The 18,070-nt window shown below is 42.7% G+C and overlaps 3 protein-coding genes across 3 annotated transcripts in view; 1 reads left to right on the forward strand and 2 right to left on the reverse strand.

Annotated features, from left to right (window-relative positions):
• On the reverse strand, positions 1-5,649 carry pnkd (PNKD metallo-beta-lactamase domain containing). Its single transcript, XM_029137563.3, has 9 exons — positions 5,466-5,649; positions 4,914-5,029; positions 4,549-4,661; positions 4,014-4,072; positions 3,666-3,758; positions 3,202-3,365; positions 2,133-2,219; positions 1,859-1,974; positions 1-1,453 (listed from the first exon to the last, which is right to left on the reverse strand). The coding sequence occupies exons 1-9, from the start codon at positions 5,618-5,620 to the stop codon at positions 1,280-1,282; spliced, it is 1,077 nt and encodes a 358-aa protein (XP_028993396.1). The 5' UTR covers positions 5,621-5,649; the 3' UTR covers positions 1-1,279.
• LOC114847304 (protein lifeguard 3-like) lies at positions 5,649-10,408 on the forward strand. The gene is made up of 12 exons (XM_029136871.3): positions 5,649-6,244; positions 6,617-6,864; positions 6,941-7,008; positions 7,118-7,182; positions 7,295-7,348; positions 7,474-7,524; positions 7,615-7,654; positions 7,858-7,895; positions 8,000-8,087; positions 8,447-8,542; positions 8,676-8,729; positions 9,585-10,408. The coding sequence occupies exons 2-12, from the start codon at positions 6,636-6,638 to the stop codon at positions 9,732-9,734; spliced, it is 933 nt and encodes a 310-aa protein (XP_028992704.1). The 5' UTR covers positions 5,649-6,244; positions 6,617-6,635; the 3' UTR covers positions 9,735-10,408.
• The window catches only part of dars1 (aspartyl-tRNA synthetase 1), a 22,982-nt gene continuing 14,979 nt past the window's right edge, over positions 10,068-18,070 (reverse strand). The window contains exons 10-18 of the mRNA XM_029136870.3: positions 17,009-17,120; positions 15,271-15,405; positions 13,485-13,632; positions 12,085-12,231; positions 11,852-11,894; positions 11,304-11,384; positions 11,022-11,133; positions 10,817-10,888; positions 10,068-10,669 (exon numbers count right to left, since the gene is read on the reverse strand). Coding sequence (XP_028992703.1) covers positions 10,578-10,669; positions 10,817-10,888; positions 11,022-11,133; positions 11,304-11,384; positions 11,852-11,894; positions 12,085-12,231; positions 13,485-13,632; positions 15,271-15,405; positions 17,009-17,120 — 942 coding nt within the window. The 3' untranslated portion in view covers positions 10,068-10,577. The remainder of the gene's footprint in view (positions 10,670-10,816; positions 10,889-11,021; positions 11,134-11,303; positions 11,385-11,851; positions 11,895-12,084; positions 12,232-13,484; positions 13,633-15,270; positions 15,406-17,008; positions 17,121-18,070) is intronic.

The raw sequence follows: 18,070 nt of genomic DNA on the forward strand, positions 1-18,070 counted from the left end.
TATATTATTGGGTAGAAGACTGTGTTTATTGCACTGAAAACATGTTTCCTTCTCTGTTGTCACAGACTAATAAAATCCTTCAATGTATTAAATGACTTCAGCTTTCAAAGTTACATAATTAGAAAAATCTTTTCATCAATCTGTGCAGTGTCTACTTACAAACTTACCTTAAAATATTACAATTTAAACCAGAATGAACTAAACTGATGTCGCAACTTATTTTGCAGTGTTTACTGTCCTAAACATTTAGTTATTTGTGGCAGACCCAACATATTATGGACTCTTATTTTTTTGTAGGCTGTGCACTGTGCCACTGATTTGCCCAGGCAGAACCAGCTAACATCACAAATACAGCTTGGAGTCTATAGGGAAACACCAGTTTTATGTCTAAATAAATGAAGTAGTTCAGTCATGTTTCACACTAAAACAATGGAAATGAGTCAAATACTTCACAATGTACCACAACTTGAAAAAAATTCAAGTAAATAAAAATGATGCAAGAACAGCAAAAATCATTTTTGTTGTGAGGCACAAAAACATTTGGCTCATTTAGCTCAGTAGCAAAAATACTCCCTCTTGTTTCGTGAGTGAATGAATAGAGCATTTCGGGAAGGCAACAGTGCTGGCATCCATGCGCACTGTCACAAACTAAATGATAGTAACACCTTTTAAAAGCCAAAACAAACTTGGCTCTTTCACGCGCAAGGGTGACATTTAAATCTAGTGTAGAAAGTGGAAACAGGGAAGGATTTGTGTGATTCAATAAATTAGAAGCAAGATATTTCAGTAACAATTGTTACCGCAGTCTCCAAAAAGCCACAGTGAGTGACATGGTCCATACACAACGTACTTTAGCAGCATCTAAAATGTGCAGCCAGCTAGAACCAGCATCCCAAAACAGTCAGTGTTGTAAACGACACGGTACCTAGTGCCATGTGAAGTCCAGACCTAGATTCACCCCACGTTTCACACACTGAGAAATCTGGTAACACCTATTTGTAAAAACAGTGAAGTAAACCGTGCACATCTACATTAGTGTCTCTAAATAAGAGAAACTAAAGCAGCACTGCTGCAAACCTGACACAGCACGTGGAAGAGTTATTGGATTCATATTATGTAGTGTTGGGACTGTTTTCTCAAGGGTCACGGTACAGCTAACAATTAATGTCCTCTTAAATGTACAACACCTCAGAGCTGAGCTTATTATGACTGATTCATCAACACTGCTGTCCAGTACAGGCCACTCCTGTGTTCCCTAAGGTTTAACGGACTTCTCACACTATCTCCTGTTGTAGAGGTCTTTGCGTTTTCGTAGCTCCTCCAGCACCCGAGCCCTGAACTGGGTCCAGTCTTCATCCTTGCCCTGCTGGATGCCCAGGGCCTGATGGAGCTCCACGGAGTGGCTGCGCAGAAATGGATTGTACTGCTTCTCCTCTCCAACAGTCGAGGGACTCTGAAAACAAAGCACATATATTTGTTTTTCTCTTTACTTGCTGATGATCTCCTTATCATATTTACAAATCATGGTCGCAAAGCAGAGACAACAGAACACTGATTTAAAAAGTAGTTAGTAGAAAGTTGTCAAAATTCATAGGTGTAAACTTTTTTGGCTGGGGAAAATCTAATCGAAATTCTGGACAGGCACTTGAGCGAACAGCCAACCTTTGCTCTGCTCTATCACAGACGAGACCCGACTACGAGCGCCTGCAGGAGGAAGACAGCGAGAACTCGGGGCACTGACAACACACTGCACACTGCATGCAGGTGATAAGCCCTCCCTCCCAGGTGCTGGACAATATGAATCCTTTCTGGGATGGCGGACTTGAAAGGCATAACAATGGTGATATATCATTCTCACCGTGCACAGCTTCTGGCCCCGCTGCTGCAGCACCCACTGATATTTGTTTTCCCTGGCAGCATTACGTGGCTCAACCTGAGCTGCAAACAGCAGGTTGTCTTCTGCATACTCATGACCTGAGGCACAAACAAAAAACGGACACTTGCACTCCACAGAAGTCCTTTAGGCATGCTGTTTCAAGTCTTTGACTGTAGATCAAATGTACACTAAACCACCACACTAACGCTCATGCTTGTTTGATACCGAGTGTCTGAAGGTGTGAGCTTTTTCCTACCGGGCCACAAAAAAGTATCGTCGCTTAATGTGCCCACGGTGTCCAGGGATGACAGCATGGTTGTTGCACTGCCTTCAAACATTCTCCCTGAAAAAGAAGAAAAAATTATTTTGGATTCAAAACAGAGCATATGAAAGTTGTAGAGAGAATTGTTTCTGCATCCAGCTGAGTGACAAACCTCTAAGGATCTTTTTATGGCTTCTTGAAATTGAATTTAATTCAATTTATAGTATTAGTCGGTTAGTTCCAAGTGATGACCAATATCTATAATTATATAAAAACCTTCCAACCAACAAATCCATTCATAGAAGATACATTCAGCTCTGTTTGGTATAGATATATGCAAGACACACTTTTTAAGGCCAAGATAAAAAAAACATTAACAATTAACATAACCAGGAGATTCAAAACCAACCATTACAAACAAACCCTTTTATTGTTGACTGAACTGCCAAAGAAAGTCTAATTTATATGCTTGGCCACAACAGGCAGCGCTGTGATTTGCATGCAAGCACTACTGCGTAGCTGAGAGGCCAGCGGTGTGTGTTTATTGTGTACTAGACATGTTTTGAGTTGAGTGCATTTTGAGGAGCTCGGAGGTCTTTGTGAGTGAGTAAACACAAAGCACTAAGTGTAAGCATTTGAACCAGAGCCAGGAATTAAACATTAACAGCCTGTACAAACAGATATGAGCTGCAGAAAACATCTGGCCTGGCGGCCTAATGTTAGGTAAACCATCTGGTATCTGCAGACACAATCCTCTCTCACAAAGAAAACAATGCAGACAAGTCAGTCACTTGAATTTCTCACTGAACCAGTGATGCACAGAAAGACAGGAATGCTGTAATATATTTAATGTCATCTAATATATAAAAATATTGAAACTAACACATTCCTTGGATTAGCAATACCAAACCAGCAATTCATTCTATCAATCAGTGAATGGTCAGGGGGTGTAAAAACCTGTATAGCGCAGCATTACAGCATTCATTCATTCTACATCAAATGAGCACATTGAATGTGTCAATGCTGATTAGAAGCATCCATTCATCCCTGTCCTCTAACTTACCACAACCCGACAGGAAGACCAGGTCACCAGAGAAGAGACTGGAGGGGGCACTGACCGCTCGGCCATCCAAGAGGTAGATCATGTGGCCCACTGTATGTCCAGGAGTGAAGAGGGCCCTGAAGGTCATGCGGCCAACTGTGACAGAGTCTCTGTGAGAAAGCGGGCTGGGAACACACACACACACACACACACACACACACACACACACACACACACACACACACACACACACACACACACACACACACACACACACACACACACACACACACACACACACACACACACACACACACACACACACACACACACACACAACAAGACGATGATGTTAATAAACCGCTGACATTTAATTTGGGCTGTTTGACTGAGTTGACATCTTGCCTCCATTGTATTCAGACTCTGTATTGTACAGCTGATTCTGTACAAAGCAGCATGGGATACTTTAGAAAGCGAGGACTTACTGCGTGAGGCCTGGAATGTTATCAGTTGCATTTCCATAAACTCGGCATGAGCTGTGAAGCCTTTTCAGAGCTTTATTTCCCCCACTGTGATCCCTGTTAATGCAACAGAAAGAGCATATTGTGAACTCAACAATAACACATCTCCAAACATACATTTAATTCTGGTTCAGTCTGAAAATAAACTAGATATAATAAACGTATGAAATACAGGACAGAAAAGTGTTTCTTTTAAAACACAAATTAAGTAGCAAAACATTGGCCTATATTGATTTGACGGCTTGTACAGTCTGTAATCCACCATGCTGGGAATTTCTATTAATGTCTTCTCAGGTAAACCAATAAACTCACCAATGCTTGTGTGTACAGAGTATTGCTTCTAACATCACTCCCTCCTCTTCAAGGACTGCCTGAAAAGTTACAAGTGCTGTTAAAACCTCCAGTCACCACATTAAAGCAACACTTCAGCTGCAGTTTATTAAAAAGGCCACTCAGCTACAAAATACTGCCGATCGCTGCTTCAGCGTGACATTATAATTTATACTTGCATGCCTGTAATGGAGCCTGCGGTCAAGCCATTTCAAACTAACTATAAATTAACCAGAGACAAATGATGGTAAAGCAACGACTGAAAGTAATGCTGAAAAATGAGAGGGGGAATTTGGAAAGAAAAGCGGTAATGACTTATTTATAACCTTCATTCCCAATAAAGCATTTTAGATGTCAATACTGCAGAGCTGTTGCACAATAACAAAGAGGTGAACTATTTACTTGCAGTGAAAATGGGCCCTGGCATGTTTTAACTTTTCTTTCTGTGTGCTGCAGCAAGTCAAGCCAGGTCCACTCCTACTTAAAATCTCCACTGACTGACAGTCAAGACATTCACCTGAACTGTTTGAGGATCTGCAGGGTCAACAACAACTGCAACACTGGAGGCTGTGTCAATTACAAGATAGCTGTAGTTGTCAGACAGCACGGCGATGGGAATTATTTTGATACCTGTGGGCAGAAAGAAGAAACCTTTAGTCAGTGGCAATGGTAGAATAACATGTCACCAGTACGGAATGAAAAAGAAACAGAACATTTGACTAATGCTGCCAGAAAAAAAATCATTGTCATTAATTATCATTTACTATAGCAAAGAACACACCAGTAACTACAGTAGTAAAAAAATAAAACATAAGAAGGGAGGTGCGACACATTTCCATCTTTGTTGACGTTGATGCCAGTGAAACGCACACTGTTGCATACCATTCAGCTCCATCGGCTGAGCCGCGGAATGTCCAGCAGGGTAATGCTCCCGTGCTTTCCGCATTTGTCTCTTGTAGTACATGTATCCAAGCCGGGTCCTGGTGTACAGCGTGTACCTGTGTGGCAGTAAAACAGGCTGAGACGTAGTACGCGTTGTAGCAGGAAGTGAAACCATTTACGCGTGTAATATGTGGTGGTGAACAAAATACTAGACACGGCAGCGATGCTGGTTAAAACGCACTAACTAAAGAACTATTTTTAATGCTGTTCACGCGAAACAGTGTCTCCCACAATGAAATAGAAAAACAGATGGGTCTGTGTGCTTATGCCGAATAAACCCAAAGGGTTTCGCCGATTCAGAACTTGCATCAAACTAAAGATTCAAACTAAACATTCCCGTCGACTGCTTAAAGCAAGCTTAAATTGTACCACATTTGACTGCCGTTTGGTGCGACGGCCTCTCCAAATGCTAATGGTTACATGTGCTAGCTACGCTGAAAACAACCACTGCGACGACAAAAAGCCTGGCATCAATTAGTGTCGTAAACTTACGCTATGCGGAACAGCGGCTTCTCCGTACGAGCCATTATCTTACTCAATGCTTTTCTCAGAACCAAATGTACTGTGCGTCTGTAGCGAAGACAAAAACATAAGAAACAGAAAAAAGATGCAGCAGCAGCCAGTGTCATCCATTCAGGAAACGCCATAGCCTTTGAGCTGTGCGTGATGACGTGAAGCCCATACGTCAACCCGGAAGCGAGAAAAATAGAGAGTTGAGCGATGATTATTAATAAAACAATACAATTACAACAATCACTATTGTTGTCATCGTGTACCGTTTTAAGCTGTTTTCATCACTCATATAATGGCATACTTTTGTCACTACAAAACAGCATTAAGTTATTACCATCAGCCAGTTATAAACTTTAACTTTTCTGCTATATATGTGGATATATTTGGAACAGAAAGCAAATAATAATTGTAAAAGTTAATTTACATCATAATTAGAGCTATGAATTGATTGCCTCAGCCATTGTTGGTTACTTAATAATTACTAAAATAATAATAAGATAATAGATAGATCTGTGGATGGGTGTGTGGATGGATATAATGAATGGTATTTGAAACGTGTTCCCTAATCTTATAACTAGTATTTTTATTGCGTGGAACATGAGCCTGATCCTTCATGCTGTCTGAGACCCATCAGTATCGGTATGAGTTTCAGTAAACAGATCCTATTACTACGATGACATCCCTCTGTGGTGAAAGTCTGCAAACCTTCGAGGAAGAAAAAGGACGCAGGGCACTGGGCTCTCTTCTACAGCCTCCAGGTAAGAAACGTTTGCTTTCTTTATAATATTTATAATGTAGGTTCATCTTGATAAAACTATGTATTAGTTACTAATAACTATTACAACCACTGTGAGCATTCAATGTGCCCCACACATTTATAGATTATTTATATTATTATATATAGTATAGCTCTTCGTTACAGCAAATAAATACACAAGGCTTTTATAGTTTCGGGAGTGTGTATATATATATGTGTGTGTGTGTGTGTGTGTGTGTGTGTGTGTGTGTGTGTGTGTGTGTGTGTGTGTGTGTGTGTGTGTGTGTGTGTGTGTGTGTGTGTTTATTATTTACATTAGTTTCGGTAAGTATAGGTTTGTATGTAGCTGATCACAGTTTCTTCTCTGCTTGAGGTGGTCTGGCTAAAAAACCATGACATCTAAGGTCGACAGTCCACCTCCTCCCTATGAGATTGCCCTGCACCATCCCAAAGATGCCAGCACTCTGCCACCACCTCCGTCGTACAGCCCAGGCCCCGGCCACTGGGGCCAGGACGGCGTCTACCCGCAGGCCGGAATGTGGTCCGCCTCTGGGTTGCCTCCGTCCGGGATGCCCATCATAATACCGACTCTGTGTGCTGGAGTGCCTGCAACCAGCCAAGGTTCTGAGGGAATAATACAGGACTTATCACAGCCCACAGTATATTTCGATTCGCTTACCCCTTTTCAATTCTGTAGGAGACATGGAGGATTTTTTGAACACCCAGTGGGAAAGCACATCGGTTCGACATGGCTTCATCCGAAAGGTAAAGACTGGAGTGTTTTGTTGCTCACTGTGCGAATGACAATCCAGCTTATCTCATCTACTTTACATCCCAGCTCAACAGAACGTCTTGGTTTTGTGTTTGTGGACAGGTTTACTTAATTTTAACAGCACAGCTTGCGGTCACCTTTTCAATTGTTGCTGTCTTTACATTTGTGTAAGTGTCCCAGTTTGTTCCATCATAATATTCCAACTCATGGATCACGTACAGTATGTGTTGGAGGACACAGCGTGTTACTGAGTGACTCCTTGTATCTGTGTCGTCCTAGTGACCCGGTCAGAGAGTTTGTTATTCAGTACCCCGGCATCTACTGGGCATCTTTGTGAGTTAACACTGTAGGAACTAAACAAAAAAAAACAAAGATGCAATTCAATAAATGAAATATAACCAATAATATCATCATTGCTGTTATACAGTGACACTATTTTTCCTTTTTTTTCTCCATAGCGTGGTTTATTTTTTGGTTTACTGCATTCTCATCTGCTGTAAAGAACCAAGGTGAGCTCTTGTAGAATGTGTTACCTAAGTATTCATATGTGTTGCATTGATATAGTTCCTAAAGGTGTTATAATATATATTTTTCTTTAGGAGGCGCTTCCCATGGAACTGTGTGCTGCTGGCAATATTTGTGAGTATCGCTAATGGTCCAACAGATGCGCATGGCAAAGCTGAGAACATGCTGCGAGTAGTTGGATGCTGACACCGTCAAAAACTCCCAAAGTGTCTGAACTCTTACTAATAGCAACGAAAAATAAGAGAAGGAAAGAACATAACGATCTTCAGAAGTCACTGTCTGCCGTGACATGTTGTGTTTATGTTTCATCTTTGCAGACTCTTGCCTTATCCTACATGGCTGGAACGGTTTCAAGGTTTGTTTTGGGCTCGGACACAATGCAAAATACACCATACCCAATAAAACACAGCCCATTATCACGATGATGCTTGTCCTAAACATTCTATGTGTCTTTTACAGCTATTATGAGACTAAAGCAGTGCTTCTCGCTATGGGAATAACAGCAGTAGTTTGTATAGCTGTCACAATCTTCTGCTTCCAAACCAAGGTAGATGGAGATGTAAAGCCTGTCTCTGTGTAGCTCAGTAGATTGTTGGCTTGTCAGACGTCGTCTTTGTTGTGGGTGTAAAAGAATGCCTTTGTCTCGCATTACAATGGGCCACAGAGTTCCTTTAAATATTTATAACGTTCTGGGATAAGATGTGAATCCAACTTCTCAGTCTGATGCAACCTAAGATGAATAAGTTTCATTTTTGGCTGGCGCGTGACACATCCAACCAAGGTTATTATTACCTTTTTTTTTACTTTATTCTGATCCTCTTTCGCGTCCTTATCACTGCTCTTTCATGTAGCTTGAAGCCTATTAACTCCACTTTGATCCTGGTAATGAGTTGTTTCTCATCACAGGTGGACTTCACCTCCTGTGGGGGGTTTCTCTGCATTGCCGCTGTTTTGCTCATGATCACCGGGATCGTCACAGCCATCGTCCTCTCCTACCAATATGTGAGGACGCTTTGGTCAAATCCTTTAATTCCGTCTTGTCCGCTCGCGCCTCTCTGTGAGGAGTCCACGCGCAGTGGGGTGGATCTGTGGGACTGATTTCACATTCAAAGACCTTTCTTTTGTCACTCAACAGGTCCCTTGGCTGCATATGCTTTACGCCGTAATTGGAGCCATTGTTTACACCCTGGTGAGTCTCCACTCACACGAATTGAAGAGAATCTGAGCTTGGTGTTGCAGTTACTGCTGGATAACAAGAGGCATAATAGTCCTTACAGCTTGAAATGTACTAATTGATGATTTTATAATCGAGAGAAAAATCAGAGTAAACTATTATTGTGCTATTAGGTTTATTTTGGCCCCAGTAATGATCATTCATTAGACAGGCTGAACGCCCACCCAGATAGAATCACATACTTTAAATCAATGTGTCATGCGGACTCTGATCAAAGACATCAGTGACACATTAAAGCAAAAAAAAAAACCTGAATAAATGAGGCGAGAAATATAATAGGTGCAGTTTCTTTAATCCAGGTGCTCAAGAGCAACTCTGTTATCCTTAGGTGAGCCGAGAAAGTCAATGCCGTACGTGATCAGACTGTGTCAGCAGGACCAGCCTATCAACAGACAGGGATAATGCAGCGGGGTGCAGTGTATAAAGCCCTCATTACAAAGATGAATGCACGTCTGAGGATTCAGTAGTGCCAAGAACAGAGGGATGTGGAAAACAATGGTGTGCTGTGGTGTGTACACGTACACATACTCAGTGTCAGTGTGTTGAATATGTCAGAAAGGTGATTGTTCTACTGGTGTATAGGTTTATTGCTGAGGTCACAGTGGGTGCAGGAGTTGTGCGTTTTATTGCTTAACACAAAGAACACAGGTAAATAAAATTATTTTTAAAGGGGACAAACAACTGAACCACCCAGTTATTCAGCCGAACTAACAAGATGCTTATGGATTTATTGCAGTTTTTTTGCAGAAATTTCACTAAATACCCTTGGCTACAATTTCACTAAATGTTGTTTTCTTTACTTAATGTCAGTTTTTAGTGTACAACACTCAGCTACTCATTGGAAACCGGGAGTTGGCCATCAGCCCAGAGGAGTACATCTATGGAGCGCTCTCTCTATACATCGACATTGTTCACATCTTCCTCTTTATCCTTCAAGTCAGTGGAGCTGCTACCGAATGAGCCCATAGTTAGAGATCATGGTGTCATAGAGTTTTGACAGTTTATCAACAATATAATTATGTAAATCCATCACTACCATATGTTAATGTGGATTTATGTTGTGTCAATAACAAGTATCATTCTTTATTTTAGTGTGAATGAAGTTTTTCCATTCTGTACAGTTGTCCTTTAGGATTTGACCTTTTGTTGTTCAAGGTGATGATTAACTGCTTGTTGACACAAAAAAAGACTTCAAATCTGTGAAATATAACTTAGATATAATCATTAATCAACAATAGCACAGTAATACTTATTGAAAAAAAAACACCACAAAAAATGAAGACAACATCAATGTGGGTTTGAAAAGTTATTTTTTTATGGTGTGTTTAGTTACAAAACACCTGTATTTACAGGCAAACAGCTGGAGACTACAATCATTAGTTCCAGGTCAGTGCTGGTAGTGAGAGGGACTCAGATCTGCATTAATGTAGAGTTAAAACATCACCACAGAGAAGAGCTTAGGGCACAGAATGAACAACACTGACTAGATTATTTTAAGTTGGATTAGGTGTGTGCAGATTTTCAGCAATTTATTTAAACCACTAGCCATCTCCTCTACAGTATCTTATTGTTTCCATTAACTGTTGGTGTTCAACAACTATGTGCACCATCCAATAAAGTATATCCTACTGTTACATCTGCTTTAACCTTTCATCCTAATGATTATTCATTGTGGCACATTGGAGTCATAGGGTGGCACCAGCTCCTATATACTGTTTCCCTTTGTGGATTAGTTTTGTTTCCCCGTCACCGTTACCCGTGTGTTAGTCTGACGGTGACCAGGTTTTTCCATGGCTGGGTGATTCAAGGTGTCAGGCGCTTAGGATCACGTGGGAACATGGAGGTCTGACGCACGTTGTGGAGACCAAGGTACAGCATGCAGACTCTCTCCAGGCCTGGCAAATAGTTCAATCACAGTTCAGCAGAGTTTTATAGATTAACACATATACTAGCTCACCTTTTTTAGATTATGAATAAATGAATTAATGAAAATATATTTGTGCTGTATGTTTAACATATTTATATAAGTAAATACTCCTTACCAATTCCTCCACCACCGTGTGGGGGAGCTCCATACCGGAAGGAGTCAATGTATGACTTGATCTTCTCCAGATCTGTAGAATTTGTTGATCAGTTGTTAATAAAACACTTTTACAAAACATCCAAAGAAACCTCCCAGCGTTCACCAACAGAGGGCGACAGACATCGCACACAAATCACTCATCACGCCTCGACACCGGCTCTCACCAATCTGGTGATGGACGGCCCGGTCGGTCAGCAGCTGAGCGTCGTGGATCCTCTGAGCCCCAGACAGGATCTCCTCTCCCCTCATGAACATGTCGTACGAGTTGGAGTATTTCTGATCGAAAAGGAAACATCAATTGTTACATCAGGACATCCACACAGTTGTTAATAAAGAGAGGGAGTGAGAACAAGACAATTAAAACTCAATTAAAACAACATTTGCAACAGCTCCGTTTCTTTTATGTAGCCAAGAACTGCTTGTGTTTGTGTGAGAGTGAGACTTACAGGGTTGTTTGGATCAGGCATTGTGTAGAAGGGTCTTACAGCCAGTGGGTACTTATCCAGTACATAGAAGTCGGTATCATACTGAGGGACAAATAAATGAAACAAACACAGCTGTAGTCAAACGTCACACACTTTACTGGTTCATAAAGACCCCGATGTTTCCCTTTCTCTTGTGATATCAAACAGCAACGAACATACTTATTATTGCCAGCACCGCTCAGCACTGTTTGTCCTGGCCATGCGCAGCGATATGGGGACCGTGTGAAATTGCAAATTAGCTGCTGGCAATGTTAATTTGAACTCCAGGCCGAGAAACGCCAAGTGGAGAATTCACTGTGGCTCAGGTGTTAGGGGGAGGTAATTGGTTTGTTGGAGCGCTCCGGCGTCACTCAGGCAGCTGCTGTCCACAAATGCTGATTTTAATGTGCAACTCATTAGATAATGGCTTTTCCATATTTACACCCATGTTGTGTGCGTCGGTAATAGGTGCCAACACAAACTTTTCCACTGTCTGCGTCCAAATGATAAGGAAATACATGTGAACAAACCTTTTCCTTGACCAGGCGACCGAGGAGCTTTTCGTTGGGCGTGCTGTAAAACAACAATGCATTTATTTTCACAGTGAAAGTTTTGTTACTGCAAATATCAACTTTGATCACAAGATTGACCTCTGGATGAGTAATAGCTCGATGTTTCACTTCCTCTAACTCGTGATATTCCATTCTGCTTCTCTCAAACGAAATGAAAACAAGAGGCGCAGGGCGTGTGCTGCACTTCTGACCTGAGATCGTCCTCGTCGCCCATCTCCACGCCGGCCTCACGGAGCATGGCCACGGCCTCCGTGTACTCCAGCCTGAGGGTGGGCTCCAGGAATTTGAAAGGTTCGCTGGGGAACTGCTTGTTGACCGTCTGGATCTCCGTCTGGAAGCTGAGGCAGGCGCACAGAAAGACACGGTGAAACCTCCCGACCAAAGCTCAGCATCCCGGCCCACACTGACACAGACTAGTTTGTCTCCGGTTGTTCGTCTATCACAGCTGACAGCCCACACGCCTTCATGTTCTAGGAAACGTTTTAGTATCTTAAAGCCTTAAGCCCTTTAGTTTAAATCCCAAATTTGTCTTACATGTGTTCTTCTTCTAAAATGGAGCGAGGCAAAAATAGTGCAGGTTATAAACAGGCCTAAATGGAAAAGGAACAGTTTGAACTCACACGTCAAGGGGGGGGGGCAGTGTTAAGTACAAGCTAATTCACAAGAATCAAGTCACTGCTGTCAGACTATGACTGATTTAATACGTCAAGGAAAAAACGGTTGGAAAATCATGAGAACCAGAGACAGACAAAGTTCACTGAAATGAGGAACTAGATGAAACAAACAGTTAGTGATTGACATGAACAGTATAAAAGCAGCTGGTAGTCTGACACATGACGTGTCTGGAACAAAGCTGCAGAGTCATATAGCTCATCCGGCGTTCAAAATCGTTTTTACTTTCACTGTCCCGTGTAAAGCACCTTATTAATTTCTTTATAACTGATGTGGCATTTTTCTGTGACATCAGGCCACAGGCCCAAAAAGAGACGTCTTTTATTTGTTAGGTACCCACTGAACAGTCAGTGCTACTCCTGAGGAATGCTGCTATGATGAATACGGAAACAAGGCAGAAAAACAGAACTAGGAAAACCTCAGTTCTAAAAACCCCTCGTGGACCTTTGAAGCTAGAAATGCTGCAGGTTCCACACATGAAAAGGACTCTTGCCTTCTCATCTTTTGAAACCAGGCATCTGCGGCAGCTCATTAAATGCACTGCTCCGGGCCTCGCCACTAGGAGGCAGTATAGCCACATCATTGGGCCTCGTTTGTGGCAGTTTGCAGGACAGTAAGTGGAAACCGCTGACTCGAAGGCAGAGCAGACAGTGCTTAATCGAAGGATAACGCCTTAAAATGTTTTTAAAATACCTGTAATATTTTCACTTTATGACATCCTGCAAATTTCTCATCCTGTCATTTGTGTTTTGAGAAGGAAAACAAAACCCCAGTCCCTGTGGCATTTGCATCCCATTTGGAAAACCACCGTCTACTACAAACATTTGAAAACAACAGATACCCTGAATAATCTGAAACATCACAAAAAAAAGCCAGCCTGTCCTGCTGTGGAGGATCGCTGTATTAATCTTAATCTTACTTGTCTCGCAGCCCTTTGAAGATCTGAACCATAGTGTCAGTGATGGAGTCAATGACTTCGTGGTAATGGTAGTTGAAGGCCATCTCAATATCCAGACCCACAAACTCAGTCAGGTGACGGTGGGTGTTCGAGTCCTCCGCCCTGAAAACTGAGATGGATCAAAGTTAACTTCCGTGTCTTGTGCAGATTATGTGCAGAGATGGTTGTGCGCCAGAATGGCTGCTCTGTCTCAGCTGCTGGGCCTTTGTGCTGTGAGACTAAGCTGCTTTCTTTTATCTGGTCTACAGACCAGTGGAGCGGTCTTTACATGAATCCCAGTGGTTACTTAATGTCTGTCCACATCCACATGTGACTTCTGATATGATAAATATGGACCTTGAATAAAAAGGTACACCTCAACAAGGGAAAATATTAAAAAAAAATGTTTTAAATTGGACACATAAGTCAAGTATGGTAAAATATTATTATATAAATGACTTTATGCACATTATCAATATGGTGCATCTATCCGTCTGGTTCAGCACACAAACCACGCGTGCAGGAGCGCTGACTTGGCAGTTGTTCGGGAGACAATCGCCGGAGTGCTGTTTATTAATGGAACGTTAGCGGGTGGAGAAGTGCAGTACAGAAATGAGCAGAAGCAACAGGGATGGAAGCAGCATCGACGAGGCTGCCAGGAAAAGCTGATTCAAGACTTTGGAGGAAGTTGACAAGCGCTGGAGTCGGTGCACTGGGAGCCAGCGCGTAGACGTCTTCAAGACACGGGCCAGAGCAGATTTTTGTGGTAGCGGCAGCAAAAGGCAGAAACATTTGGTGCTTAGGAGAAAAACTATAAAACCGTTGCTCAGTCCTCGTTACATCTATTATATATATTTATTGCATCTAGAGGAAGGAGGAAACAGATGATGATTTTCTGTTGTTGGTCCATTGTCTCCAGGACTAAGGACTGTTGTTAGGCTTCTGTCTTTATATGGAGGCTGATTTTCTTTTCCAGTGGGACCTAAACTACCGCTTACTGAATTGGTCATGATATTTACAAACCTCTGTATGCACATTTCTGGGTTTGTAGAAAATAAATATTATTGGCTCCCGTGTTTGCGTTTATTTCTGTCTGCTTCCCGGTGGACCTCTTTAGTCGTTTTCACGTCTGTGCAACACCGGACACTGTGGTGCATTTGGCCTCTGGGATTTCGAGCAGAGCTGATCTCAGTTCTCTGCACCTGCAGACTTCGTGCGACCGTAACTAAGGCAACAGTGCTGAGTACATTAGAAGCACTGATGACCTTAAGCCCTTTGATTTCTCCGGTTGTGCTACAGAACAGCAAACAAAGACCCAGTCAAGGGAATGACAGAATGCGTGTCCTTCCCCCCAAATGTTTTATTTTATCTACGGTGTGAATCGTGTATTTACCTCAATTGAAGGGCAAACAAAAAAAAGAGGTTTATCTATTGGAGCTCATGCCGATCTGTATGCTGTTTATTCAATCAAATGCTGACAGAGTAAAGAGCTGGGGATACTGTTAAAGCCTGTACAACGCCATAAAGTCTTTTACAAGCCCCATTGTGTAACTAACGCACTAAGCTCCACAGCAGCACTGACCACAGTGAAAGCAACAGAGGGAGGTCTGTTAAGGTTTAACAATCTAAATGCATTTGGAGGGCCTTTAAAACTGTCAGCTCCAATAAATGGGTCTCCCGCTTTTCACAACACTCCCGCCGCTCATTTCGCCATTTGCCACGAGTGCAGTGAAAACTGCGCGAGTGGACAGATGGGAGGTTTTCTTACCTGGGCCGACACAAAAGACCTTGTCGAAGTCAGCACAGATGCACATCTGCTTGTAGAGCTGGGGAGACTGGGCCAAGTAGGCGCTGGTTTTAAAGTAGGACACCGTGAAGACGTTGGCTCCGCCCTCGCTGGCAGCTGGAAGTGGACATAAAAACGGTTTGGATGTGAAATGAGAGGAGGACCTTGCCGCTGCACAGCGCAGGAGTGACCATTAATTGAAAGGGATGAAACGATAAGAGATGTGGAGGAAACACCTGACTAAGGATGATGTGTTGTTTACCACCTGCTCACAGTGATCTTTCTTTTAGTTAAATAAGGACATTTGTGTGACAGCTCTGGGCCAAGGGAAAGGCTGACACAGCCTTTGTGACTGCAATATGTAGGCTGCTGACAAAAGTCATAAAAACACCTATACATTTTTCATAATCTAATAAACTGCAAATGTTGAGTGCTGCCATCTTTTCAAAACATGCATAGGTCCAAATATACATTTGCCAGACTTACATAAGACACCTGCGGTTGTGAGCGCAGACGTCAAAGGCTTATCTGATATTCTCATGTACTGGGTGGGGGTTCACGCAGAGCGGACTGTATGTGCTATGGGTGTTGGCTGGCAGGAAGATGTGGTTTCTGCAAACAGTACACGGAGCCGGTTTTCGGGCGACGCCAAGAGAAGAGCGGCATTTTTGAATTCAGGCCTGCTAATATCATTGGCTCTTGAAGAAAAGGGGAAGTGGGCTCTTTTCAAATCTGTGACGCATGCGTGGGGCCGACGACTGGCCACCATTGTATAGGACTAACTCATACGAAGGAATCAGAACCTTTGGTGCTTTAAACATGCAAATACTTATGTACCGATGCCAATGACTCTGGTGTAGTGAGCATTTCTCCAGGCAAACAAACCCTGGACAGTGGTGGGAGAATAAAATGCCCGCCAGGGGATTTTCCTCCTCAAACCTGCTCTCACTTTGGGAGAATTTGTGCCTAAATTTGCGGAGGGGCATGAGGGACAGAGTAGAGCATGCAGTAGGCATGACATGACACAGAGGAGCGCACATGCCGACATTACTTGGACTTTGTAATAAGACTTGGCAGGACAGAGTGCAGACAGTCTGACTCATACATTTGCATTCTAGCATGCGGCTCACTGGGGTAATGTCTAGATATGTTCAGGGGTTATAGTGCATGCCTGCGAGTAGCGATCCACTCATCTCAGCCGGAGAAGTGGAAAAGCTCGACTTGTGCATGCAGAATACCAACTAATGCCTCACACCTGATGGTGAGAAAAAGACAAGGATCAACGATGTTTTTCAGGGAAAACCCTTCAAAAATGTCTATTGAAACGTACTAATAAGGGTTTGTGTTTGAATCTTCAGGGACGTGGGCCTTGTTTTGGGGAAAGGTGTCACAGACAAATTAGAGGGTCACAGGGAAGAGCAGTTAGGACTAGATGAACCTGTCTGAAGCCTCCTGATCTGTTTTCATGACTGGGTTGTGGTTCAGAAACTCAGTTAGTCATTAAAACGGTTTGGCGAGACCAACTGAACTTTAAAGTCTGGTTCCTGATTTGAATCACTTAAAATAAAAACTAAACAGGAAGTCAGCCTTACAACTGGCACATGATGACTCACAAGACACCTGCTGGTGGGTCATCTGATTACGCAATCTCCCCACTGTGGGACTATTAAAGGTTTTCTTATTCCTATTAAAAACCAATTCAACATGAGCGTATTCATACCTGATATGATTTTAGGCGTCTGGATCTCCACAAAGCCCTTATTGGTGAGAGTGTCTCTGAAGAGCTGGCACACGCCTGACTGCAGACGAAATATGGCCTGGCTGGTGGTTGTCTGCATGAGGACACACACACAAACATGCACAGGAGCATTACAACACGGCGGGATTTATTTATTACACAATCATAACTGAAACACTAGCCCGCCAATTTCTGATCATGTGCAACCACATTTTATTTTGCTGGCGAGGGCACCACAACATGCCCTCAAACCCGGCAGGAACTTCTAAAATCTATGATTACAAAATGTAAACTGAAAGCAAGGCGGGGAAAGAGATTACAGTAAAAACCTAAGCCCCAAAAACCCCTTAAAAACTGCAGCCGACAGACGGAGCACACTCCCTGAAATCCACTGACTCATCTAAAATGACCACAGGATTTCTACAAATGAGCTTTGCTGGCTTTCAGCTTCAGTTATACATCTTCATAAAGACGCGCCCTGGCCCTTTCAATACTGCACGCACAGGTCTGTGTTAATTAGAAGCTTTCATTTCTTCCTCTTTTCCATCTCTTTCGTCTGTCCAGTCCTGAATAGGCCCCTGTCTGGGTAAAAGAACGGTAAAACGATAATGTCTATATAGTGGCAAGCTCATTAATCTGCAGACAATGCCGTGGGGCCGCCGGGCAGAAAATTTCACTTATTTCCAATCTGCAAAGAGGAGTGAAGACACAACTTAGGCTTCCCTACTTCAAAAATATCAAAATTTGGGGAAAGCAGTGAACCAAAAAGACCATTTTTACCCCAAAAGCAATTCTGAGTCATTTGTGTCACACACTCACACCGGGCTGTGCCCCGTGTCAAACCTGGGTAAACCAATCTAAGACCACATTCAAAAATTAGAAAGCGCTTCCTGTTTACAGCACGTCTGCAGAGAGTAGGTGGCAGCGTAGGCAGTGGTTAGGTCCTGAAACTGGCAGTTCTTCTGAAAGAGTCCTTATAGAGCGCAGCCTCGAGTACGAGCACTTAAGGCGCCTCGACGAGCGAGAAACTTATAGAATCCACTG

Source organism: Betta splendens, chromosome 21 (genome assembly GCF_900634795.4).
Source record: "Betta splendens chromosome 21, fBetSpl5.4, whole genome shotgun sequence".
Classification (NCBI taxonomy): domain Eukaryota; kingdom Metazoa; phylum Chordata; class Actinopteri; order Anabantiformes; family Osphronemidae; genus Betta; species Betta splendens.

Bases quoted from the DNA above. Each gene is read 5' to 3' on its own strand.
- pnkd (XM_029137563.3), bottom strand. From the start codon at position 5,620: ATGGCGTTTCCTGAATGGATGACACTGGCTGCTGCTGCATCTTTTTTC. The intron at 3,366-3,665 runs GTAAGTCCTCGC...GTGTGTTCCCAG, and splicing joins AACATTCCAGGCCTCACGCA to CCCGCTTTCTCACAGAGACT. The intron at 1,454-1,858 runs GTGAGAATGATA...CTTTGTTTTCAG, and splicing joins GGGGCCAGAAGCTGTGCACG to AGTCCCTCGACTGTTGGAGA.
- LOC114847304 (XM_029136871.3), top strand. From the start codon at position 6,636: ATGACATCTAAGGTCGACAGTCCACCTCCTCCCTATGAGATTGCCCTG. The intron at 7,183-7,294 runs GTAAGTGTCCCA...GTGTCGTCCTAG, and splicing joins GTTGCTGTCTTTACATTTGT to TGACCCGGTCAGAGAGTTTG. The intron at 7,896-7,999 runs GTTTGTTTTGGG...TGTCTTTTACAG, and splicing joins ATGGCTGGAACGGTTTCAAG to CTATTATGAGACTAAAGCAG.